Here is a 27679-nt window from a genome sequence, read left to right as displayed (position 1 = left end):
AGGAAAATGGATGGACTTAAGCAAAAAGGCAAAAAACACATTAATTTCTCATTGCAAGATTGTACTCAAGAGAGCACCCTGCCTAGTTATGTAAATGCATTCACTCCTATGGTGAGCATCAGAGAATAAGGCACTTTTTCTTATGTTTCCCCTGCCTCTCATAATGGCTGCCTGTCTTGAGCATGCATATTAAATTAAAAAAAATTCACTTACCCACTGGCTTGAATCAAGTGACAATTATTAAAACATCTTCCTGTAATTAAGTATGAACGTTGAAGCTAGGCACTGGTGGCTCACTCCTGTAGCCCCAGCTACTCAGAAAACTGAGATCTGAGGACTGCAGTCAAAGCCAGCCCAGATAGGAAAGTCCATGAGATTCTTATCTCCACTAAACTACTCGGAAAAATCCAGAAGTGTGCTGTGGCTCAAGTGGTAGAGTACTAGCCTTGTGCACAGAGGGACAGCTCTCAGGTCCTGAGTTCAGGCCTTGGGACAAGAAAAAAGAAAGAGAGAGAGAGAGAAAGAGAGAGAGAAAGAAAATGAGGGAGGGAGGAAGAAAAAAGAAGAAAGGAAGGAAAAAGAAGGGAAAGAAAGGAAGGGAAAGAGAGAGACAGGAGAAAGAAAGGAAGGAAAACAGTTGAAACTTCACTTTGCTAAAATAATAGAAAATGATAGATATCATGTGCATAATATAGAAAATTAATAAGGAATAAAAATATTACAAAAATCTATCATTCTAACTTTTTGGACTATTTTTATATAGTAAAAACTTGCTAAGACTCAAGTTTTATTAAATATGTAAATATCTAAGCTAGTGAACTAGTGAAAAGTCCACTCCTTAAGTTTTCTAGAAGTGGATAAAGACAACGTGGTATATACTCACAATGAAATTTTATTTGGCCATAAAGAGAAATGTAATTATATCATTTGCAGGAAAATGGATAGAAATATCTGAAGAGATACTGAACTCTAATAATGTTAAGGGTAACAAAATTTGAGCACACATAAAACACTGTTGGCTACTGGAGTGTAAAATAAATATAGATATTTTGAGGAATGTTATGTTAATATCTATTTTAGTTGAAATTGTATACATTCTATGACATAATGATTTCATTTCTGTGCCTAAAGTATAGATGCTATTAAATATTGGAGAAAATGGTATTCATTAGAGAATTAGTTACTATAACAACCAGAAACATTTGAAAGTATGACAATGAGAATAATAGGCTACATTATATTTTAAAACTACTGTTAAGAACAGCCAAGTGCCTGTGGCTTTCCCCTGTAATCCTAGCTACTCAGGAGGCTGAGATCTGAGGATACCAGTTCAAAGCCAGGAAAGTCCATGAGACACTTATCTCCAATAGGCTACTCAGAAAAAGCTGGAAGTGGTGTTGTAGCTGAAGTGGTAGAGTGCTAGCCTACCCAGGTTCTGAGTTTAAGTCCTACGACTGACACACACACACACACACACACAACAACAACAACAACAACAAAACCATATAGATCAAGATATATCACTCTGGATGAATTATAAAGGTGAATGAAAAGCATAATTGAAAAATACCAGCTACAATGTCATTTATGTAAGTTTGAAAACTTATAAGTCAATATTATATTTTGTTTATTTGAAGTAAATATAGGATTGGCTAAAGTATGTTCAATGGCGGCCTGTATATCATTTAATATATCTTACTCTTTTTGTTTTAATGAGCAACAAAATTCAATTACATCAAATCTGGCTTAAAAGCAAGAAAAATTACAAAAGGATATATCAGAAATAAAATATATTAACGAAAAGTCATGCCCCATGGAAAACAGTCTTGTGTTTGTCTTTTTCAGGGAAACAAAACAGGTGATCTCTGGGTGGAAGAAAGGTTTCGGGCCCATGTCGCTCGTGTCCGAGATGTAGAACTCCTTACAGGTCTTGACTTTTATCAGGATACGGTACAGCCTGTCTCTGAAATTCTACGGCTGAAAACGTACCTACCCTCCTTTGAAACCCTTATTTAATGTGACCTATAAAACAATTTGACCAAAATGTAGATGATATTTTCTGTTGGAAAATCATAAAATAAAGGTTTCTATTTTTCTGTGACTCCCTTAAAGGTTCTGCCACTTCTGTTTTATTGTACTCATCTTTGTTTTCATTTCGATGAACCTGTGTTATTTTAAAACTCATATTTTTGTGAGAACTTTGCCACGTTATGCCCTCCTATTATATGTGTTAGGTCACTTATAGTCTTTATTTCTATTTTGCTACCTAACATTATTTAAACAAAATGAAGAACAAATGAAGTAGGTCTTATAGGGCAATTGAATCAGGTCTATATTTGTTATGTCATAAAAACCTATATTTAACCTATATTTCTTATTGAAATAAGAAATGTTAGCTGGGCACTAGTGACTCATGTCTCTAATCCTAGTTACTCAGGAGACTGAGAGCTGAGGATTGTAGTTTGAAGCCAGCCCTGGGAGGAAGGTCCAAGAGGCTCTCAACTCCAATATTCAGAAGAAGCCACAAGTGACACTGTAGCTTAGGTGGTAAAGTCTTGAGCACAAAAAGGTTCAGGGACAGCACCTGGGTCATGAGTTCAAGTCTCAGGACAAGTAAAAAAAATAGGGAGGGGGGAGGAACAAATGTTTGTAGCATTTAGTAATTAAATTACCTTAAATTCAATCATTATTTCCTCCTAGAACAAAGAGATGTGTGCAGTGGGAAAGAGTATCGATGACCTAACTAGTCATGGAAGGAAATTGCAATTTCTGTTGTGCAGTCTATATTCTACAATGAACTTTACTGTAACTTCAATGAAACTTTACTTTTAGCAATCGAAAAGCAATGAAATTAGTTGTATTTAAAATAGTATTTAAAGAGTATTTTAAATACATGGAAAGGTTTCTTGAACACTATAAAGTACTCTTGTATCACCTGCAGTTCAGCTTTTTTTTTTTTTGCCAGTCCTGGGCTTGAGCTCAAAGCTACAGCTCTACCACTTGAGCCTCAGCACCACTTCCAGCTTTTTTATTTTCTATGTATGTGGTATGGAGGAATTGAACCCGGGTCTTCGTGCATGCTTGGCAAGCACTCTAGCACTAGGCCAACCTCCCAGCCCCAGATTTTGTTAGTCAACTTCCTCTGTATATTTATATTTATATCTATACCATGTCTCCTAAAACTCTAAAAAGTATACTGCAGTAGTTATGACTTCTTACTCCCACACTTATCTGTATTTCCCAAGATGGAAGACACTAATGTAGAGAAGTGCAGTCAGAGAGTTTAGTGTTGACATGTACTAGTATATAATTTATAGACCTAGTCATGTTTTCAATTTCAGAAGACATATTTTCTTTGTGTGAGTGTGTGGGCCAGAACTGGGACCCAAAATCAAAGGCCCTGTAGTCTTTCCGGTCTTTCTTGCCCATGGCTGATAGTCTTGATGCCAGGAGATTGACTTTCTGCTGACTGATCAGAATTGGAGTCCCCTGGACTTTTCTGACTGGGCTGGCTTCAAACTGGGATCCTTAGATTCATAATGTCCTCAGTTGCTTGGATTCTAAGTGTGAGCCACTGGTTCCCTACGTAAAAGACAGACTTGACTTCCCTCCCCTTCCCTTCCTTTCCCTTCCCTTCCCTTCCCTCCCCTCCCCTTGCTTCTTTCTTTCTTTTTTTTTTTTTTTGCCAGTCCTGGGCTTGAGCTCAGGGCCTGAGCACTGTCCTTGGACTTTCTCAAGGCTAGAACTCTACCACTTGAGCCTCAGCACCACTTCCGGCTTTTTTCTATGTATATGGTACTGAGGAATCAAACCCGGGTCTTCAAGGATGCTAGACAAGCACTTTAACCACTAGGCCAAACTCCTGGCCCCCTTGCTTCTTTCTTTTGCTATCTTTAAGTAAAGGAGTCCAAAATATATGTGTACACACATATACACACTGAATGTATTTCTTTACTTTCTGGCACATATTTCAGGCTCATCTTCTACTTTCCTTGAAGTAATTTTGAAATTGGCCCATTTTGCAAGGAGTCTTGGCTCCATTCAATGGGCCCTAGTGCCATGATTTCCTATGCTTTTCCAACTTTTATGTTCTTAACTTCATGAATAAAAATACATGAGTTTAATTATCCCACCAAAATGAATTAAAATACTTGAGTTTAATTATCCCACCAAAATGCATATGTTTTTTAACCTTAAGATGTCCCTTCATATACTGCGACAGCTTGGTTCACCAATATATTTCTCACTTGTTCAGCCTTGCAACACACAGGCTAGAAATTGCTAAGCAGTGGTACTGAAAGCAACATACTTACTAAACAGAGATTAAGGTTTGTTTCCCTGGACTAGGAATTTACAGTTAGAATACTATGCTCTAAAATTAATTGGAATAATTTATCCTCCTGACTGTAATTACAGTATTCATTTGAAATATAGTTATTCCTTCATTTCTTTTTATATTCCACTAAGAACTTGCCCAATCCTGTTTAGTAATTTTTATATTTTGGAGTATATAAAGTTTAAACATGTTTCCAGAAACAAAATTTAAATAAAAAAGATACTTAAAAAAAATATCCTCTCCCTCCAGTGTTTTCCCATCTACTTTGTATATACAATCAGTATTCTTTGTTTCTGTTTCCTCAGCTGTATGTTTCTTTTGGCAAAAGTGAATGTAAATTTTTTCATAGGTACACATATTTTGGCAGGCAGACATATAGAACAATGATATTTTGTGAGTTCTGATGTTACTGAATCACAATTACTGTTTGTGGAAGGGGACTTTCTAACTCAAAGGAGGTCAGCTAAGGTCTTGGGAGCAGACTTAGAAAGGAAGAGAATTTCTAAGCACCAACTTATTTTCTGGAACTAGTTAAAATTTTGAAAGTCTTTTTTTTTTTTTTGTCGATCGTGGGACTTGAACTCTGGACCTGGGCATTGTCCCTGAGCTCTTCAGTTCAATACTACCACCCTACCTCTTGGGCCACAGCACCACTTCCGGTTTTCTGGTGGTTAATTGGAGATGGGTCTCATGGACTTTAGTGCCACAGCTGGCTTTGAACTGTGATCCTCAGATGTCAGCGTACCCTAATCCTAGCAAATAACTATGGTTACAGGCATGAGCCACTGTGCCTGGTGAAAGTCTTCTTAATGCAATTATCTCCTTAAAATCAAAACTTGCAATTGGAGCTAAGAGGTTTTAGAAGGTCTTCTTCAATGAAACTCTAGAAGCAAGTTAGTTTTCTAGACAAGTAGAAATCTATTCTCCCTGCTCATTCAGGGGTTTGGGTAGGGGTTGTGAAGATGGATGACATAAAGATGTGCATGTGCTCATGTGCCAAAGCTTCATCATTTAAAAAAGAATCAATACTTAACCAAAGGCCTCACCCTTGGTAGGTGAGTTATACCCCTCTTCCCAAAGATTCATATTTAGCTAGTCATTGAAGCTGGAATTCAGTATAAGAATCTACATTCATGTTCGGTCATTTTAGAAGCAGTAAATGGAAGTTTTTAGAAGGCTGTGTTTATGCTAATAAATGGAGTTGATCTTGATGTAAACTCCATGTGGTTTGGGCACAGAAGTTTATTTCCATATTATACTGGATTTGTTGAGGACCCTCGTGCCCTAGGGAAATCTCTTTCCTTCTGGAGCCTCTCTCCCCACCCCTGCAGCTCCAGTGCTCTCCCCACACCATGACTTGTCATCTGTTTACTTTGGGAGGGCAGGGCATGGGAATGGAAATGGGACATAAACTGAAACAGTTTTCCAAAACACAAACAAGGCTGTTGGAAGAAAGGACTTCCTTTGTACACAGCATGAGCAGAGACCACAATCACGCCCTCAATCAGTAGACTCTTATTTGGACAAACTTCTGGACAACAACAAACCTCAACCTTCCAGTGACAGAGAATTGGTACAATTCAGACTCATCCTAACCCACAGGATAAAAGGTGGCTGGATAACACATAGGAAAGTATACCACTGAGTTGAGAGCTAAACTGAATCCTTTATTTTAACATTTGAGGTTTTGTAATATACCAGTCAAGATTCCTAGGTCTTGGAGAAATCTGGGAAGGACACTGAATCCATTTTGTAAGGGTATTTCTACTACCAAATAACATTTTGTTATTATCACTTGTATGACAATACTGTCAATCTCTTAAGGGTAAGCAAAGATCTTGTAGCACTTTATCCTATTTCTTGAAATACAATTTGCCTTTTGATTTTCATAGTGACCGACTCTTGCCCTTGTCTGCCTAAGATGATAACTACAAAGATTGCTTCTAATAGTCCCCTAAGACATCCAGGATATAGAAACAAAAGCCATATAATGAGTGATTGTTGTCCTTCATATACTATGTTATCTCTCATCTCTTTTGATGTCCCTCAGTTATCTCATATTGTTATCTGATATATTGGATATATGTGTATTTGGTTATTTGAAATCAAATAGGGAAGGGGGGAAAACATGAGAGGTGGGGGGAATGGGGACCAAGACATGAGAAAGGGTATCAATGTATGTGAAGTAATGTTCCTTCTATCTGGTGAATATAATGTAACCCTTCTATTAATTACAATAAAAATGTGTGGAAAAAATAGTCCCCTAAGATATCATGTACATTGTACTCTAGGATATACATTGATAGAGTATGAGTTCATACCTAACTTGTAGATCTCAGGGTTTACATCCTGCCTTTGCAGCTGTGTGACCTGGGTAGGTACTTTAAACTCTACAATTGCTTTGCCTTGTTTTTTTTTTTAACTGTGAAAGGGCAATTGTTTTCTACCTACTTCTTCCAGTTATGAGATTCAGCAAGTTGCTTCATACAACGTGTATGACACTGTGATATGATCAACTCTCGGGGTCATGTAAACGAATCTGGATCAACCAGGCATTTTCTGTGACTTGAGTTTGTACAGGTTCAGTGATTCAGGTCTGTGGGTTGGAGCAGGGTGATCTTTGCCCTATGATCTGGAGGTTTGACTCCTATAGTTCCTGCCAGGGTTTCATGAATCACATTTGGGGCATCTTCCATCGTGGTCTGTGGTTCTGCTGATCTTCTAATTTGGCCTCCATCATAATCCCCATTCATCACTAACCCAAGAGTATTTTAACTTTAACACCACAATTTATAATAATAATAAAAAGGACCATGGGGGACTGGGAGTTTGGTCTAGTGGTAGAGTGCTTGCCTAGCATACACAAAGACTCAAGTTTGATTTCTTGGTACCACATACATAGAAAAAGCCAGAAGTGGTGTTGTGGCTCAAGTGGTAGAGCTCTAACCTTGAGAAAGCTCAAGGACAGTGCTCAGGTCCTGAGTTCAAGCCCCAGGACTGGCAAAAAAAAGAACTATGGAATAGTTCATCTTATTACTCTGGGATACTGAAAGAAACAAAAATAAATTAAAAAAAGACTTCAATGGTCATAGCGGCTCAGATCAACTAGCTGGGGCATTAGATGCAGTTAAATCCTCCAGATTTTAGAATCCTCCTCTTTTCAGAAAATGGGTAATTCTGAGGTGATTTTTTATTTTTTATTATTAGCTCTTACTTTGGCCTCTGGCATCTAAATAGAGGTTTCCAGAATTCAAGGATAGAAAATGAGAATCAATTTATTTTATTTTATTTTTTGTCAGTCCTTGGCCTTGAACTCAGGGCCTGAGCACTGTCCTTGGGTTGAGAACCAACCCATCACAAAGACCTGGTACCTTTCTGCCTTTTGGTCCCTTTCCATTTGGACCATCTATTTAACCCTGTCCTTCAGTTTCATATGTAGCCTGTTCAAGATCTCATCAAATCTATTCATTTACCTTGTGTTTACTGAGCGTCTCCTGCACTCCAGACACTAGTGGTTTGGAATGATCACTGAAGAAACCTGACAAAATTCCCATCCTTGAGAACTTATATATTCCAGCAGGGAAGATGGGTCATTAACAATAGATATCACAAAAAATCATATGTTAGAAAGTTATGGAGTGGCAAAGAAATAAAACAGGAATAAAATTAATACATAGTAAAAGAATGGGGAGGGAAGTGAAATGCAGAATTGTGGGGTGCAGACTGCAAAAGATTAAAATCAGGAAAATCAGGTGGGTGTTGAGAGGGTAAAGTGTGAGCAGAGACTGTAAGGAAGTAAAAGGTGAAACCCTCAATGCTAACGGGAGCCCCTTGTGTTCAAGGACGTGGGGTTAGCTTCATGACAATTAGAAGACATTTCACAGCCTCGCAAATCCCTCGTGGGTTTATCTTATGAAACAAAGGAACATTTATTTTTCAATTTGTGCTCAGTCAGTTTGTTCTTTTTGTCCCACTTCGTAGATACTCTGAGTCCCTCTGCCATAGGACATAGTCTCCTCCCAGGTGCAGATGAAAACAAATGCGGTGGCCTGCATTCTAGTCAATCTGAACATATCCTTTAGCAATTGCCTCAAGAATAATTATTTTTATGTTCTAGAGTTTGGAGAAATCATATGAAAGGGATTATTTTTCATAATTAATCTATTTAATAGTGTTATATTGTTGATTAAATATGGTTTAACCTATACCCGAGAGTTTGAGCATTGCTTAACTATGAGAGAGTCTTTGGGTAGAAGTAGGCAGTAATGTCATTTGTTAAGTTTAAATATGTTCTATTCAATTCTAATCTTTCTCTTTTTCTTCAGCTGCACATGTATGCTGGAGAATGCCTAAAGTGTACAGCTGGCATATTGAAAAGCCAAAACTCAAACTCATAATTAACTATATTCAAATCTATGGCAAAGAGTCATCATATGACGGCAGGCAATGAAAAAGTTTTAACCAAAAATCTAATTCTGCATGAAGTGTCTGACCTTACAATGTGAGTATACTGAACATACTCTTTCCTTTCCTTTCCTTTCTTTCCTTCCTTTCCTTTCCTTTCCTTTTTTCGTTCGTTCATTCATTCGTTCTTTCTTTCCTTCCTTGATGGCATCTAAGCATGTTAGCTTTCCATCACTGTAACTAAATACCCAAGATAATGAATGTATGAAGTTAAAGGTTGCTATGGCTCCACAGGTTTAGAAGTTTTAGTCCCTGCTGGTTTAGGGCCTGTGGCGATGCAGCATGTCATGGAAGGAGTGCATAGTGGACTGAAACCACTTCTACTATAAGCTAAGAGAAGTCATCTGAGGCTCCTCTTCTCTTAGTAGTCTGAGAACTGTGAAGTAAAACTTTGAGGATGAGATGCCAATACCGGGAGAAGGGCCAGCACAAGGTCATCCAGGGTGACGAGCAGAGCAATGCATTCATTAGGAATGTCTGGAACAACCCTAGATGGGGACCCGAGACTGGGAGCCCGGCTTAAGTTTTGAGAAAGAGTCTGGCTTAATGAGGAGATTGAATAGTAAAATCTAAAGTGTTACCTTTTTTATTTTTTTAAAGGATAATCTAGATAATATGCAAACATACATTTTGAAAATATAAAACAGTAAAAATGTGGGAGAAAAATAAAACTCTCTTGTGTTTCAAAAAACAATTAAGAAAAGGCAGCACATAGGACCCCCAAAGAAGCAGTTGTCTGGAAGTAGTAGCAGGCGAGAGAGTAGAGGAAACTTTTCGTATAACTTCAATAACCAAGGGGAGGCCAGGATGACTCAAGACCTGTCTGCAGTTGAGAAGGATTTGATGGAAACTTTACAGGCTGTTTCCCACTCCAGCTTTACAAGCCAAGGCCCACACGCTTAGGCATAGTAATGGAGCAATTACTAAATGGTGACTGAGTGATGGGGTAAATAGTGGAAAAAGCTTGAATTTGGATTCATGACAGCAATCAAGGTAAATCTTTTCTACTCTCTGTTTTACATAGTTCTGGGACACAGAAATATTGTGGGACAGTAGAAGTTTTCTCCATATTTCTAATTAAAATCCATCTGATTAGTGTTAAACTAGAGAGGAAAAAATTTTTAGTACTTACTTTAAATTTTTTTATTAAAAATATTTGTGTGGGAAGGCTCTATGCATTTCCAGGGACACCTGCAGTGTGTTTTTAAAAGAGTTTATTGTATTTTGTGTCTCTAACATACATGATACATTTTGATATACATACTGAAATAGTTATTATAGTCAGGAAAATTGACATATTCATCATCTCACATAATTACTGTGTTCAGGGAGGGCTGTAGTCTTCTCTTTGACAAACTGTTGAATTTTGAATGATGATTCCCAGAGGGTTTTTGCATAGAGAAAGTAAGCACCATTCATCTAGGTCACCAGGGCTAGCCAGTTAATTCTTATCAGAAATCAGAGTTCAGGAAAAGGGCAAGTTAGAAACAAAATTGTATATTATACTCAGTATTGTCCATATGTCTTTATGGATATATAACTATATTGTATATTCATCCTGCTGGTGAAAATAATCCCTTAGCTACATCATTACCATATCCCTCCCAACACGAACTGCTTATTTAACAGTGGTTTCATTTAATTATGTTGGCTTCTATATTTATTTCTTACCTACATCCCTTCAGATAGAAAGTAAAACATTCCAAGATCAGACTTGACTAACACTCAACAGTTATTGACCTGCATTTTGTTTTTATTTTTTGTATGGTTTTGTTGCAGTGAAGATAGATGCTGTTGGTCTAGGGTTTTGTTGACTACCTACCTCAGTTTCTCTTTGGTAACTTTGGGATTCAAATCAAAGTTTGGATTTGAATATTAGGATATAGAGATTTTTTTTTGAGGGGCAGAAATGAGAAGGTAATTTAGAAGGTAATTTGGAAACCAATAGTGGAGCTTAACTTTTAAGTTCTACTTGGTGGTATATGGTATAATTTTTCCTTAGTTCCCCCTACCAAAACTCAATAGATTTGGTATTAATTACACATACATTCTCGTGTTGGATTTGTTGGGAATGGTGACAAAAGCATTGAGTTAGATTTTAGAGTGGATACTAAGGGAGAAGAAAAAATAACCATAGAATTTTAAATACATCTGGGTTACTTATACTTTCAGGCAGTGGTCTACTGCTTTTTAGTTAGAAACACCATTATATTACCAGGTAATCTGCTCTCTACATTTTTAGTCTATACCGAGGGTAGTGAGTGAAACAAAAGGCAATAATTTCCTAGGTTTTACATATGCTTTCTTTTATGTCTGTGTAATTAACAGAAAGTTAAACACACAGTCAATTCTTAATGGGAAACTAGAAAATCTTACAAATGGACAATGAACAGTTCAATCATCAAAGAAACTTCAGGTATAAGGAAAGATAAATTAAGATACTTGATTTAAATTTAAAACCTTACCTTAAAATCTAAATATCACAGCGACTTCGTTTATTATAAAGTATAAATGTTTACGTTAAACAGAAAAATATTGACAGCCAAAGGAAGTAAACAGTGGGCATGCCACCAAGTATCAATCACTGCTAATATCAGAATGTACACTTTTCTATTGCTGTTCTGTGGCTACAAAAACTATACAGCATAACACACTGAAGCTTTAACAAGCCATGTACTGTTTGTGTTTAAAATTCTTGACATAATTTAAACCTCAGCAGACATGGTGTGTATTTAGGAAACATGACACATTTTTTTTCCCAAATAAATTTGTTAAAGACACAAACCTATGAAATGTGAGTCACTTTTGAGATTTCCAAGAAGCCAGTAGCCCTAGGTTTCCTTACACATGGTGATTCATTCTTCCAGGATATCCAAGCAAATGTCCTAAAGGTAGGTGGTGAAGAAGGGAACCTCAGAGTAAGAACAAAAATGAAAGAACATGCTTTATTTTACACATAGCTGTTTCTCAGCGGAATTAATGTTTTTTTTTCCTTTTACCTTAATTTTTTGGACCACTTGATAGTCCATCTTTTCATTCCTTCTTGATGGTTGGTGGTAATTTACTTTGAAATGTAACTTATCAGAAACCATTGGCACCATTGTTGGGAGTGGAGTCTTTTCCTTTTTAAAACCTTTTTTTGTACAAAGGAGTTTTCATTAAATGAACTAGTTAATGAATACACTATACTGTGATCATTGTCACCCCTCTCCAACATTCTCAAGCAGTTAGCTTTTTGGTGTGCCTGGAAGCTCACCTTCTAAGAAGCAAAATTTAAAAACCATAATTGAAGGATTACTTTATAAAATGTATTATAGCCTTTCCTATTCCTTGAAATTGGCTGTTCTAAATATAACCAGGTGTTTTGCTAAAGACCATGTTCATTAACATGAGTGTATCCTGCCTTTTTGTTTAGTCTTCTGTTAAAAAATTTAGTGTGTATGTGTGTGGGGAGGGTACTTACCTTTTGCTTCCCCTACCCCTGCAACTATCATCTCTTTTCTTTGGTTTCAGGTTTTATTCAGTTGTCTTTTTTTTGCCAGTCCTGGGCTTGAGCTCAGGGCCTGAGCACTGTCCTTGGTTGAGTCTCAGCACCACTTCCAGCTTTTTTCTATGTATGTGATACCGAGGAATCCAACCCGGATCTTCATGCATGCTAGGCACACACTCTACCACTAGGCCAAACTCCCTGCCTCAGTTGTCTTTTTGCTTTCTGCTGTCACCCTGCTCTTCCTGTCACTTTTCTTATATGCATAGCAGAGATTGCACTGTTGATTAAATTACATTAAATTGTGGGTTAAATTGTATTTTTCCCCAAAGTCAAATATTGAAGTCATCATAATCTACAGTGTCTCAGAATGTGATTCAATTAATATAGAATATTAAGTCATTTGGGGTGCTTTCTTAGATGTTGGAATTCATTCAGCCAATTATTTATTCAGTCAATGGATGTTTATCAAATCTTTTCTACATAATAGATAGTGTACCAGGCAAAGCTTCCTCTAAGTAGCTGACAGTCTTTATGAGGGAGGTCGTCACTAAGACACTAGTTACTGTAAAGTACTACAAGTGTTCAGTATTGAAGATAAAATCCAAAGGAAGACGTGATTCACCTGAGATAGTGCTTCTTTAGCAGACAGAGGGAAGAAGGCATAAGTATTATCAACTATAGTTTGGCCTCCTCAAATTCATAAGGTGGAAACTCTGTCTCTCAGTGTGATGATGTTAATCAGATGTCATTAGGATTGCATGAGGTCATAAGGGTAGGCTCCATGGAGTAGGATTCAAGGCCCTGCAAGAATAGACTTTTTCATTCTCTATCATAAGAAAAAGACATGTCTGTACATGTTGAGAATTTAGCAATCTGCAAGCCAGGAAAAAAGTTCTTATCAGAAACTAACCATGCTGGTACTTTAAAATTCGACTTCCAGCCCCCAGAACTGAGAACTTCTATGTTTCTTGCTTTAAACTAACCAGTTTATGTTATTTCACTATGGCATTCAAGTTGACCAAAACACGGTATGGAGTTCCAGGAATGAGCAAAGACTCAAAAAGAACTCATGTCTAAAGAGCTTAACTATTCATTTACTTGTTCATTCTCTTATTCATGTCCTTATTCCTTGTCTTGTAATATTTATAAAACAAAAACCAAGTGTCAGAAGCTGTGTCAAATGTGTGGTGCAGTGGTAAACAAGCAGTCCTTGCTCTCACACACTTTACATTCCAATGAAAACATGGGAAATAGATGGATATGACTAATATTCAAATAAACAAGATATGTGCAGATTGGAAAAAAGGCTATAAGAGAAAAATCAGGACCAAGATGAAGAATAACCTGGTGCTTCTGTAGATAGAATGCCTGCCACAGGTTTCTCTAGGAAAGTGAATTTGTTTTGGCCAGTCCTAGGCTTAGGCTCAGAGCCTAAGCACAGGCCTTCAGCTTTCTCAAGGCTAGAGCTCTACCACTTGAGCCACAGCCCTACTTCTGGCTTTTTTTTTCTATGTATGTGGTACTGAGGAATCAAACCTAGGTCTTCCTGCATGCTAAGCAAGCACTCTATCACTAGGCCAAACTTCCAGCCCCAGGAAAGTGAATTTTAATAAGCCATTAAAAAATCTGGGTGAGGTCCAGGTAGCTGGACCTTCAAGTCCCATGGCAGAGCATAGCTCGATAGGTTCCAGGAGTAAGAACACTGGCATATCTGGAGCCAAGTGAATAAGGAGAGATTTGTGAGGGAAGACTGAAGAGGAAAAGAAGAGCCATACCATGGAGGGCTTTGTATACTATCCAAAGAACTTGAACTTGAGTTGGTAATCAATAAGCTCATTTGAAGATAGAAAGAATGGGATACCATGATAAGGTCTGTCTGCTCACTTCTAAGGCAATATGGAAGGGCCACCAGATAAATTGCATGTTGCCTGTACAATATCTGAGAAAGACTAAAGACTGAAAAATTATTGGTTATATATCAGAAACTAAAATGTAATTTAGCAACTTGAATTTGTATCTGCCATCATTGATATAAGAACAGTCATAAGAAAGAATAGTCATTTCTCTGATGAGAGATAATAAGGCCTGAAAGGGGCAGGCAAATGGAGAGTTATGTGAAAGAAAGAAGGAGAATGCCTGAATGGATGTGGTAGTCAATTGCTTTTGTGGGACAGAAGTTAGAGGAGTTTGAGAAAATGAAGAAGTCATGAGTTTATCAAGGTTTCTGAACTTAGGCAGGTGGTATTTCCTGTCTCTTAAAGATAAAAGATTTGGGGAAAGACAGGAGTTTGGCTTTGAAAATGTGGATTTTTAAAAATAGTATCTCAATTTTTTTTGCCCAGGCTCACCTGGATCATGATCCTTCTACCATAGCTGGGATGACAAACATGTGTCAGTATGCTAAGCTTTTTACTGGTTGAGATAAGGTCTTGATAATGGTTTTTGTTCAGGGTAAACGACAACCATGATCCACTTGATTTCAGCTTCTTGAGCACACATGCTGGCTTTTGCTTTTCTTTCTTAACACATTGCACATGATTTCAATGGCTGCTTGGAAGGCTCCCAGGACTTCCTATTGTTCTGACATAGTGCTTGCTTAGTATGCACAAAGACCTTCAGTAATACATCTATAGAAAAAAAAGCCAGAAGTGGTGCTGTGGCTCAAGTGGTAGAGTTCTAGTCTTGAGAAAGCTCAGGGAAAATACTCAGGCCTAGACCTTAATGCCCAGGACTGGCAAAAAACAAATCTGAGATGAGGGCAACCGGGTATTCACAGTAATAACATTATCTGTCTCATATTGTTAAGAGTCCCGGAGTGTGAATGGAGGGATGAGCTAATGGTAGAACAGTTAAAATCCTTTTTCCTCATGCAGAATTATTCCAGGGCTCTTTATTGAACATTCCCCACTGCTAGTGAAACTGCTAATGGATGCCATCTTTCTAAAGGAAAGTAGTTCAAAAGCCTTAAGGTTTACTTTGAACTTCAGCCGTGTTTCATGAGGTCAGCATTGGAAAATGTGAAATAATAATACAAGATGGTATGCTTGTTTAGTCTGTAGGGAAGAGAAATTGCCATTTTTTTCCATTGAAAAGTTCTTCATGTTATCTTATTCAGAGCAAGTTACAAAGTCATGTGTAGAACTTGATCCATTTTTTTTGTCTGAAAAGATGTCAGTTTATATTTTAATATAAAAGTTTGGAAGATACAGTACAGAATTATTTGAAGGGCAGCTATGTCTGATTTTAATTTACCTATAATCTTTTTTTATGTGTTTTCTAAGTTTCCTGTCAGGATTATATGTAGAATGCACGAAGGGGAGAAAAGGGAGAAAATATATGTTAAAGAGGAATGCCATTGGTTTGGCTAGTTTCTAATCATCAAATTACTTGGTGGGAAAAGCCTTTCAGGAGGGCCTTTGCTTGTCTTTGGAGTCTTGCTCTCAGCTGTAACAGTGAGTGATAACATGCCTGTGGCTTATGTGAAGACTGAAGGTGTAAACAGGATTGTTGAAAAGTAGTACAATGGACATTTATTCATACTCGCCTCCCTCCCCTTTCTCTCCACATCACTCTCAATGGGAAAGACTATATCTATTTCAGGAGATCAAAAGTCCGGTACTATCAGAGGTCTCAAGGGGGAAAAAAAAGAGAGAAATCCTTATCTTGACCTAGTAATCAATGGTAAGCATTCTAAAGCACAATGGCTCCTTGGTGCTAAACTAATGATCTTGGTTGAAAGAGTATCTTTGAGCTGCTCCTAACAGACAAGTCTCCATGACCTGCATGGGAGTTTGAGGAGTCTGGCTAACCACTCTTATGGGGGACTGCCACAAGGTCTCCCAAGGCTGTTCTCAGGCTTTTCTGGCAGGTTTCTAAAGCCCAAAAGCTAACAAGAAAATGAAACAAAAATGTAAAAGAACAGGGAAAGATGAGATTCATCTCTCAGTGCCTTTGGCTTTTCTACCAGGCTGTGGCTGAGTCTATGACCCTGAAGACTCAGCCTATACCCGCCACAGCTCCTGTTTCCTGACATAAGATTCCTTGGGTTTTTAGTGGCCAGATAGCCTAGCTCCCAAATTATAACCTACCTGGGGTTTTCCTTTTCCTTAGGATTTGGTAGATTGAATTCAGTCATCTATGGACTTTGGACTCTTTGGGAAACTCAGAGAGAAGAAGCATTTTAGCATAACCATGAAGATCTAGGGTTCTGGGCTCTGTCACTACTTAGCAACAAATTACTGAAGCAACCTTGCTCAGCCTCTATCTCAAAATAAAATAAATTTTAAAAACTAAAATAAGTAATGAGAAAAAAGAGGTTGCTGTGGGAATTGCATACAATCATGAACTTAAGTTACATCTATAGTTCCTGACATGTAAATACTTGGTGACAGTATTAACAAAGAACCACTTGGAAGGAGAGAAGGACTGGCATGGTTCTGGTTGGAGAGCCCATGGGACTGATGAACTGGATCTGTGACTGGAATCCTGCGTGTCCCCGCCTCCTCTTCCATCCAAGCAGGGAGGGGCATCAAGGCAGTTACTGAGAAAACACAAATCCTGTCTATTGTCTAATCCTAAACCATAATATTCCACCATTGGATACAGGTCACATTTCCATGTCCATTTCTCTCTCTCTCCCTCTCTCTCTCTCTCTCTCTCTCTCTCTCTCTCTCTCTCTCTCTCTCTCTCTCTCTCTCTCTCTCTCTCTCTCTCTCTCTCTTTCTGCTCCCTCTCTTTTTGTGTTGGTTCTGGGGCTTTAACTCTGGGTGCTGTCTCTGAGCTTTTGTGCTTAAAGCTAATTCTGTACTAGAGCCATAGCTCAAGTAGCCGAGTGTGTGTGTGTGTGTGTGTGTGTGTGTGTGTGTGTGTGTGTGTGTGTGTGTGTGTTTATGTTTGGGGGTAAGAGTCTCAGAGTTTCTTCCTTGGTGTTAGCTTTGAGCCATGATCCTCAGATCTCAGCCTCCTGAGTAGCTAGAATCACAGACATGAATCACTGGCATTGGGCTCTCTCAATGTCTGCTTTCTGAAATAGCTCTTAAATTCATGCCTATGGGCTCTCTAACCACAGAGCCTTGGCTTTGCAGGATCTGCTGCACAAGTTACCATGGAAAAGGAATGTTGGGTCTCATGTTGTCTGCTTCCTTGCAAAGGGAATATCAGGAAGAGATTTGGTTTATTCACAAAGACTGGGAAAAGTGAACTATGAAATATTAAAAATAAAGACAAAGTCATTGAATATATTTTAGCCAATCACTGAAGCAAGAAGCAGCTCATCGAAAGTCAGTTTCCAAATGCGATAGCTTTCAAAGAACCTTTTCACGTATTTTTCTGAGGTCTCTCTGAAAGGGTTCTTTTCTTCATGAACATTGCAATTAAGGAGGGCCTTTATAAACCACAACTAATTTAAAGGTAACCATAGGTTTTAAAGGAATAGAAGCCTGATTCAGAAATGTTTATTGAACTAAAGTAATTGAAAAGATTTTCATCCAGGCACACTTGTTTTTTCTCATTTCTAAGGTGAAACAGATATTTTTAAGTTCAAAGTTCCCATTTATGAAATCTGTTCATGGCTCCCACAGCCTGTGTGAGGTTTAGGCCATGCTGTCACTATAGTTGTAGAGAATGAGTCACCACAATACTGTAGCTGCAATCTCTATATCTGTGTTTCTCAGTGCTGAGATTTAACCTAAGCATGAAAAGAGTTGTTTCTCTACTACATCAATTACTTAAAGATTGGTCCTAAAGAAAATATATCCCTTTTTTTCTTTTCTGAGACCTACAGACCTTAGCTGCTTCATACTTTTACAAGCAATGAGAATCAATTGAGAGAAAAACAGCCATAGAGAGCCAGGGAAAATGAGACTGTCTACATGGAACAGAAAGTCTTGCCATGTTTCTCATATGCTGCCTGCACACATGCATCAGATGCAATGTGTTTGCATGCAGAGCTGAGCATACTTGAATGGCACCGGGGAGGATTAGACAGGATAATGTACCTGAGGAGTTTCTGACTCAGAGGCACTCAGCAAATGCCCAGTGTTTTTTGTCACATCTCCCTCCACCCTGCAGCGCCCTCTTTCCTCTCTATCCTGGAGGCAGCTGTTAATGTGTTTCCTGAATGTCTTTTTCTCTCAGGGCAAACACCTGGGCTTTTCTTTTTCAGTTGCTCTTCATGGGTTGTAATCTTAGTCCCACTCAGCATCTTTGGTATTGTCCTTGGCTTAACAATATCTCTTTTCATTTTAGTTGCAGTGCATGGCTGCTGACGTCAATACTTCAGGTATCTAAGGCCTTTGTATCCTCTCTGATCAGGATTTCTTATGTACAAATCCAAAGTCACTCTCTTAGCTCACTGCCTGCCCAACTGATCTCAGTGAAGCCAACAGTCTACCAAATGTTTAATTGTGCATTGGTCAAGGGCCTGTCTATTGACAAGTCTATTGAAAAGTTACGCACTTTCCTAGTGTCCCATAAAAAGCTTTATCAAAAAAAATTGTGTATACACAGCTGCTCTCTGAATATGACATTGCTTTCTTTAATGATTACCAGAAAATGATTACCTGGAGTTATTTATCACGTAGAAAGGAACTATTTTTCACCAACCCCCCCCCCAAAAAAAACCCCAAAACAACAACAACAACAAAACCACTTGACCAGCACAAGATAGCCATTCAGTAGGTAATTTTTGAACGAATGAATGAATCATGATCATGAATGCCATTGGTTTCTGTCACTCTCAGTTGATTTCACAAATGTATTTTAGAACCAAGATAAGGCTTGTGGTTTAGGAAACTGTCAATACAGCAGCCCTATTCTCATTTTTCTCTCTTGGTAAATATACTCCGATTTAATTTTCAAAAGCAATTGGGGATGGATCTGGAATCTTAAACCCAGGGCCTTATGTGTGCTATGCCACTTGAGCACTCCCAACTTATGCCAGCTTTCCATATTGCGCTTTTTGCCTTTAAGAACTGTCTTTACTTCTCCATTTTTCTAATGTTGAATAGTATTAACGAGAGCAATTTTTGGCTTCACGTGTTCATGGGTTGAACACCTCTCATAGTAGATGGTGGCATCTTTCGGCTGCTGATACTTCCTGGTAGCTAGCTGGGCTTCTCGCATTCTCACAATAGATTAGGAGAAACCATGCTACTGAGATTTAATATTCTGAGAGGTCCCTAGGGTACCAGAGGGAGCAGCATTCCAAATATATTTATGACTCATGGAACATGGTTTGACTATATATTCCTAGGTATTGTAATACACATTTTAAACAGAACACTTGAAAGGCTGAGGCAGGAGGATTATAATTTTGATGCCAGTCTGCACTTCCTAGTTAGTTCAAGACTATGCTGGATTACATAGCAAGGCCCTAACTCAGACAAAAAGGAGATCATGTAGTTCAGTGGTAGACCACTTACTTGCCTAGTGTGTGCAAGGCCGTGGGCTTACTCTCCAGCACAATAAACACAAGCATAATATATGGTATATAAGTAGATATATTATGTGTATGTATATTATAAATATATAACTGTTTATAAGACCATTTCACATAAAATATGGTATGACAGGTACTATATCTACAAAAGCTATGCCCCATGGGGTATTCCATGTGTGATGCTCACAGTGCTACTGGTTTATATTTTTACAACTGTGGAAACTTCATAGTGTGTAATAACTCACCAAGCCGGGTGCTGGTGACTCACCCCTGTAATCCTAGCTACTCAGGAGGCTGAGATCTGAGGATCATGGGTTGAAGCCAATCAAGGGAAGGAGCCAGGCAGATCTCTGGCCATTTCAGATGGGAGAAACAGAAGGAATCAAACTCTGAAGCTAGCATGAGCCTGACAAATCCTAGGACCAGCAAGGAGGCTGTTAGGTGGCTAGATAGGAGTGGGGAAAGAAGAACAGGAAGGTGGAGGGGTAATGAGGCCCCTTATCTTTCAATGTAGCCCATTGTTCTCTGAACTTATTGGAGTGTGTGTGTGGGTGTAGAATGTTTTGAGCAATAGAGTAGCACACTGATTAAGCTCTTAGCAGGCTCGGTCCATAAACAAAGCTGACAAGAGGCTCTCTCTTAACAGGAGAAAGGGAAAAGGCAGATTTCATACCTTGTAGTGTCCAGGTGATCTAGACTTCAGTGGCATTAGTGGATGGAGTTAGATGTGGCTGGAGTTTTGCATGTTGTTTTTCAGAGAAGACCACGGATTTGTTGAGAGATTGGCTGTAAGGATTAAAGGAAGGTGAGAAGCTGAGAAGACACCAAGGATTTTCCCCTGGGAAACTGAAAGTATAGGGAACATCAGCTAAGAACAAGGGACAGTTTTATAGAAAAGAGAAGGCATTTGGTTTTGACCTTGAAGTTTAGGTGTTGATTAGCCATTTAAGTGGAGTTATCAAATCATTTGAATCTTTCTCAAACATAGGACATGCTTCCAAACTTATTTGTTAACACAGATTAAGTTGTAAATTGTTTAAATAATGTGTAGCTTTGAATATCTTTTCTTCATAGCCTTTAGTAGTTTGTAGTTGTATTCTTGCTGTGGTCACTAATCAGCTACCACCTCCTAGTGTCTTTTATTGACTATAAACTCCATGAACTTGAGGCTTACCACAGTAGCTTGTATTGCTTACCATCATACCTGGCAAGTAGTAAGTACCTGAGATACATGCTAACCACTCGATGAGTGTATATTTGTTAAAAGTGTGGAGCTTGGAAGTGGTGCAGTGACTCAAAGTGGTAGAGCGCTAGCCTTGAGTAAAGAGCTTAGGGACCAGGCCCAGAATTCTGCAACCAACAACCACCACAAAAAAAGAGTCGGACTTGTCCTTAGTGGGAAAATGGTGATCCAAAAATGTTTAGAGAGAGGAAACACTTTATCAAGTGTTTCAAATCTCAATACTAGCCTAATTCACCATAACTATCCACAAACTTCAATTCTAGATTAGAAAAAGATTTATTCGTATTTATGATATTCTTACATGTGAGATTTCAAAAAACATGATCAGTTCACAACTTTAAATAATCATATAAAATATTACATGTATACATATTAATATTCTTATATATGTATAAATAGAAACTGTCATCAACTGAAATAACACTGCACCGGTGGAAACATTTATTCCGTTTATCAAAGCCACAAGTAATACAATACTGGCCTAAAGTGTCACAGCTAGCAAAAGCAGAACTATTTGCTGTAAATTTTAAATTGTAAGATTTAAGTAGATTGCAGTGGAACAAAAAGCCAACATATGGGGAGGAGAAAGTGGGCAGAAGATTTTGTGGCAGTTTGGATTTTGAGGTACAGCTTTCTTATCATACTGAATTCCATACATACTCTGGTCCCTCCTATAATGCATGGTATTTGCATACAAACTATATACATCCTCCCATAAAACCTTAAACCTTCTCTAGAATTAGCTTACAATGCCTAGTGCAATGTAAATACTATATAATTAGTTGTTACACTGTATTGCTTAGGGAATAATACCAGAAAAATACCTGTACATATGTATATATTCAACAAGATTTTTCTGAATATTTTCAACCTGTGGTTAGTTGGATCTGTGGTTGCAGATACCACAGATACAGAAAGCCAGCTCTGCCTGACACTTTTTTATGCTTCCGAGTAGCAAGTAAACAACATGACAGAACTGATCAGTGTCCCCAGGGAGAAACTTCTCTGGAGACTCAGTTGCACTTATCCTGTAGCTACTATGATTGAGCTAAGGAAGGATCAAGCTCTAGTGTGTACCCTGACTATGGAAGACTCTGAATTTCTCATCTAGAGAAAGGAAGAAATAACTGAACACTAGAGGGGCTATGCTGGTGAAACAGCAATATATTATCTCCCATGGTGAAACTTGGGGGCATCTCAGCTCATGTAGCTCATTTCCAGGATTTTTCTCCAGGCACAACTTCTGAATTCCTTTGTTGAAACTCAATGCTGATATGGAAAAAAATTAAATAACTCATGTGTATCTATTTTTACAAGGCATTTAAGCCCATTTGCAGGCCTATCAACAATGAACAAGCCAAGATTTTCAGGAGCTCTTCTGATCTATAAGCAGCAACCCACACCTCCACCACAAGATTATCTAGGAGGGAAACTCACGAGGGTGTAAGTTAACAAGACACGTTAATACTACCTGTGTGCTTTCTGCCCTTTTAAAGACTTCCTTAAACTTTTTTCTTTCAAATACTGGAAAGGGAATTCCGGGCAGTCTGCTTCCTAGAAAAATGTTCTATCTACCAATTGTGCCAAACTCCCAACGGCCTGAAATCACACTCACCAAGAAGACAAGTCACAATCTATCAAGGCACTGCTACTGTATGCACAGATTGTTCAGGGACAACCAAATTTGATCTAGGTATCAGGACATTCTGCAACAGGTGCAGGTGAATTGTTCTGTGAAATTATAGTCATCTCTTGTATTCTCCAGGTCACCATTTTATCTTGACAGTATTAATAACATCATAAGAAATTGCCTATGCCTTTGATTATAAATGTTCCTGTATATTTCAGCCTTTGTATTTATTAGCTGAAAAATCAATAGCAAGCGAATCTTCACAGACTTCTATCTCTGTAACAACGAATACCAAACACCATGAAAATCTGATTTAAAAAAAACAGCACTGTAACGGCCATTAATGAAGCCAAGAAATATATTGCTTTAAATTATTAGTTTCCAAAAGGGCCAACAATCTATATACGCACAGTAAATCCTTAGAAATAAACTCTTAGAAATAAAAGATAGGCTGTGCAATGGCTTCTTAGAGGAGAATCTTACAGTGTTCGCTTTCATTTGAAATGTCCTCCAAGGCCAGCCTCTTGGCTCCTGCACTACCATGCTACCCTTAACTGTTACAGCTGCTTATGGAATCCATTCAATAAAGGAATTAACTTAAAGGCTTCTACCATGTTTCATTTAGATTACATGTGCTATTTTCTAAGGAGGAATTTTTGTCAAGCATTTGTTTCTATACAAGGCCAAGAAATAAACAAGCACACTCTTCTATGTCCAATATCTCTCTATGAGTGCTCATTAGTTGCAGCTTTTTCAAATGTTCAATGCCCCTTCCTCTCTCTTGTTTACTTAATTCACCTTTCTCCATTCATATACAAAATACTAGTTAAAATACATTCTGCGATCCTTCTGAGAATATTTGCATTTACAGGCAGAATGTCAAAACTTGTCAAAAATGTGTCTTATATCACAATTAGGTGATTTTTAGATTAAGGATAGAATACTGGAATCTGGGAGCTTTGGTTTCTGAAATTAGAGTTTCAGTCAGTGTAGGCAGAGATGAGTTGAGGCCAGCCTCAGCCAAGGAGGCAAGTACCTTCCCATGTGTACTGTCTTGAGCTCAAGGATCCTTAGAGCCCCAGGAAGTATGGTGCTGACTGATGATCATTTTTAGTTATTGAATATAGAGTCCACAAAATCTCTACACTTCACTCTTCTGGAATTGCTACTGACCATAAAGAACTTCAACTATTGAATAAATTCAGGCATAAAAAATAGCTATTTTTTCTATCTGGAGAATATAATGTAACCCTTCTATTAATTACAATAAAAATATATGGAAAAAATAGCTATTTTTATCAACCTCTAGTCAATTCCAGTAGGCAACTCTGGTAAAAATGGTAATGATTTATGGCCAGGCGCAGTGGTTCACACCTGTAATCCTAGCTACTCAGGAGGCTGAGATCTGAGGATCACGGTTCAAAATCCCACAACTGACATATTTCCATCTTATTTCCCTGCAATAAACCATCAACAATATAGCATAGATGAGTCAGTATTCCCTGACTCTCAGAGCAGACATAATTTTAACTGTCCTATGGTTTTTCTGAGAACTATTAGTGCATTTTTGCATACAACTGTCTTCAGGATTTGGAGACTCAGAAACTATTAGTCATGCAAAATACTTTCCCAGTGTAGTAACAATGTCTGGTTTCAATGCATTTTCTATAGTAATTTGGCTCTAAGGTTAGCCCAGGTCGATAGTGTGGGCCAAGTTTCCCCTTCCATTTCTCCTCTCTTTCCTCTTCAATTTTAGGAGATTGGTGGGAAAGAAAACCATTCTATCCTGGGATCGCCATGGCTCTCTAGAATCCATACTCACCTGGACTCATTCAGCAAACTGCAGGCACATAATTCAGATTCTTCTATCCCCATAGGTGGTTGGTTTATGCTTGACCTAAAAAAGGGCCAAATGAGGAAGGGAAAGGTCAAAGATAGATTTTAGACTTTTGTGCCTTGAACTGTGATACATGATAAGGGTAAGATTTTTCTTTTTACACCTAGGGAAGCACAGATATTTCAGTCTGTGGGCAGTGTATAATAAATGTATCAAAATCCATACACCCGCTTGAAAATTAGAAATTTCTTTTATTTGGTTTTTCAAAAGAAAAGTTATATCATATATTGAATATTATGTTTTTTCTGATATATACATTTCTTCCTAACAGGTTAATATGTTGTAGCCTACAGAGGATCCATGGTTTGATATACCCATGATCTTATCAGGGAGATTCTGGTGATCTGTGCTTGGCTAGGGGGTAAGAAGGAAGATTTTCCCCAGTTCCCTGGTTCTGTCTTAGATTCCCCCTTATTGACATAACTGGTATTTTGCTTCTATTAGGAGTGTGAAGCAAGCAAGGCAAGGAGGTGGATTTGGCAGTTTACCAGTGATTGGCTTACATGAACAATCAACTGGAATAATTCAATTTGATATGCATATTTTCTTTCTTCCCTTCTGGTTCACTTGAAATTTATTGTATAACCCACATGAGTTCCAATTTTAAATCTTGTGCACAGCTTGGATCTAGCAAGGGATTTAGTTTAATTATTTTTCCATTATAAACTTCTTACATATTTAGGAGAATCATTTCAAAGTACTATTTCTCTAGCAAAATGACATCAATCATTTGGTCTTGGCCAAAGGGTAGTTTAAAATTAACAATACCTGCCGGGAGTTTGGCCTAGTGGTTAAAGTGCTTGCCTAGCATGCATGAAGACCTGGGTTCGATTCCTCGGTACCACATACATAGAAAAAAGCTGGAAAGTGGTGCTGAGGCTCAAGTGGTAGAGCTCTAGCCTTGAGAAAGTCCAAGGACAGTGCTCAGGCCCTGAGCTCAAGCCCAGGACTGGCAAAAAAAAAATTAACAATACCTTTGGGGCCAGGAGTTGAGCGTAGTGGTAGAGTGCTTGCCTAGCATGCATGAAGACTGAGGTTTGATTCTTTGCTACTACATACATAGCAAAAAGGCAGAAATGGTGCTGGGGCTCAAGTGGTAGAGCTCTAGCCTTGAGAAAGCCCAGGGACAGTGCTGAGGCCCTAAGAGGGGCCCTCTAGTTCAAGCCCAGGATTGGCAAAAAAATTTAACAATATCTTTGGGTGCTTGGGGCTCAAGCCTATAATTCTAGCTATTCAGGGGCTGAAATCTGAACAGATTTGGGTTCAAAGCCAGACTGAGCAGGAAAAACCATGAGACTCTTATCTTCAGTGAACTAGCAAATAACCAGAAGTAGTGGCACAAGTGGTAGAGTGCCAGCCTTGTACATAAGAGACAAGCAAGAGTGCAAGGCCCTCAGTTCAAGTCCCCTTACCAGCACATGTGCGGACACACACACATACGTAGCAAAATCTTTAAGTAAAAAACATAAGAATAGAGACTGGGGGTTTGACCTAGTGGTAGAGTGCCTACATGCACAAAGACTTGATTTTCAATTCCTTGGCACCACATAACATAGAAAAAAAAAATCCAGAAATGGTGCTGTGGCTCAAGTGGTAGAGCTCTAGCCTTGAGGAAAAAAAAACCCAAGGACAGTGCGCAGGCCCTGAGCTCAAGACCAGGACTGGCAAAAAAAGAATAGTAATAATTAATCTCTCCACTATTATATTGTAATATATATGTTATGTACATCTTTGGAAGGAAATAGAAGGTGGGGAAAGAGAATCAAGAAATATCAAAATCTTTTTTTAAAAAGAATATCTGAATGTTATTTGCTGCCACAGCCTCTTAGTGTCCCATGTGTCAGGGTGCATGTGTAAGCCCTACACCAAGACTACTGAAGCAAGGAAGATCAACAAACAAACAGTTCTTGGGCAGCAGAGGCTACATAATAAGACCCTGTTACAAGCTGCCAGCAAAACAAAAACCTCTCTCTATGACACCTTGGAAGAACAGATTGGAAGAGAGAATAGGCCATGGTCAGGGCAATAAAAAAACAGTTAAGCAGTAAATGAAGCTTCTGAGATTTCTTTGACATGAAGGTAATTTCAGTGGGCAGAGGAGAAGGCTGGGTGGGTTTTTTTTTTTAATGTCTCAACACAGATCCCTTTAGAAAGCACAATGATCTTTTATTTTTTTTAAACTTAAAATTTACAAGTAATCAGTGTTCCCTCCTACCCCCCACCCCCAAGTTCTCTATAATTAGAAATTTACTTTGGTTCTCAGATTTGTCAAATTTACACAGCTATCACCTTAGAATAGAAAGCGTTTTGGATCAATTTAGAAAAAAACAGTTTTCCCTCTTTGCAGTTACAAAGTGTAATTTTTGTTTATATTTGTATTACAGCAGGAATTTAAAGTCTTATTTTGAAAAACACATTTACATGATGCATTCTTATATTTATTTAGTTTGAAATATGTGAAAATAAAACCTTAGGAATTTAATAGGGGAAAAACCCCTACCATTTCAAATGGCAAAGTCCTCCTTTAGGAATACCTTGCCTTTCAGTTGGATTATTTGATTGTAATTGGAACAGGAACAACATTGCAAGTCCAAAGGTTCCCTTTAAATGTACATAGTGCTGTCATGCCCAGAGTAATAATTAATATCTCAGATGGGTCTTTTTGAAGTTGGAAAGGCAGATAATATTATTGTCCTTTATTTTAAATGTTGAAAGCAAAGCAGAAAGCAGTGAAATACCTCTGTTCAGAATAACGAAGTTATTGTGATTCTAAAACCTTTTCCTCACTCATCATTGTCTTGCACCTACTTTCATTTATGAATCACTGTGGAAGCTGCTCAGTGGTTCTATTTGGCTCTGTCCGCTGAGCCCAACCTAACTGCTCTCTTCCCTTCCTTCCTGCCACCACCTCTCCTCTTCTCCCACTCCTCAAACAAAAATCTAATAAAATGCAACCAGAGGAAGTTGTCTGAGTAAATTTATTTAGGAAGATTTTGCAATCAGGCTAGAATCTCTGTAAAGCAATTTTTAATATATTTTATAAGTGCTCAGAGATTTCAGAAAAAATAGATGGACATATTATCTAAATACTTAGCCCACCCTTGGACATTTTGCAGAAATGGTATAACAAAACCAGTGAAATGAGATAGGAAGTATTGTAATAGTACTACAATGGAATTTT

The 27679-nt window shown here is 38.1% G+C and overlaps 1 protein-coding gene across 1 annotated transcript in view; it reads left to right on the top strand.

Annotated features, from left to right (window-relative positions):
- The window catches only part of Enpp3 (ectonucleotide pyrophosphatase/phosphodiesterase 3), a 69096-nt gene extending 66991 nt beyond the window's left edge, over positions 1–2105 (top strand). The window contains exon 25 of the mRNA XM_090338113.1: positions 1846–2105. Coding sequence (XP_090194239.1) covers positions 1846–2016 — 171 coding nt within the window. The 3' untranslated portion in view covers positions 2017–2105. The remainder of the gene's footprint in view (positions 1–1845) is intronic.
- The last annotated feature ends 25574 nt before the right edge of the window (positions 2106–27679 follow it).

Source organism: Megascapheus bottae, chromosome 8 (genome assembly GCF_031878675.1).
Source record: "Megascapheus bottae isolate mThoBot1 chromosome 8, mThoBot2.hap1, whole genome shotgun sequence".
NCBI classification, from domain to species: Eukaryota; Metazoa; Chordata; class Mammalia; order Rodentia; family Geomyidae; genus Megascapheus; species Megascapheus bottae.
This window is presented reverse-complemented; position numbering and strand designations above follow the sequence as displayed.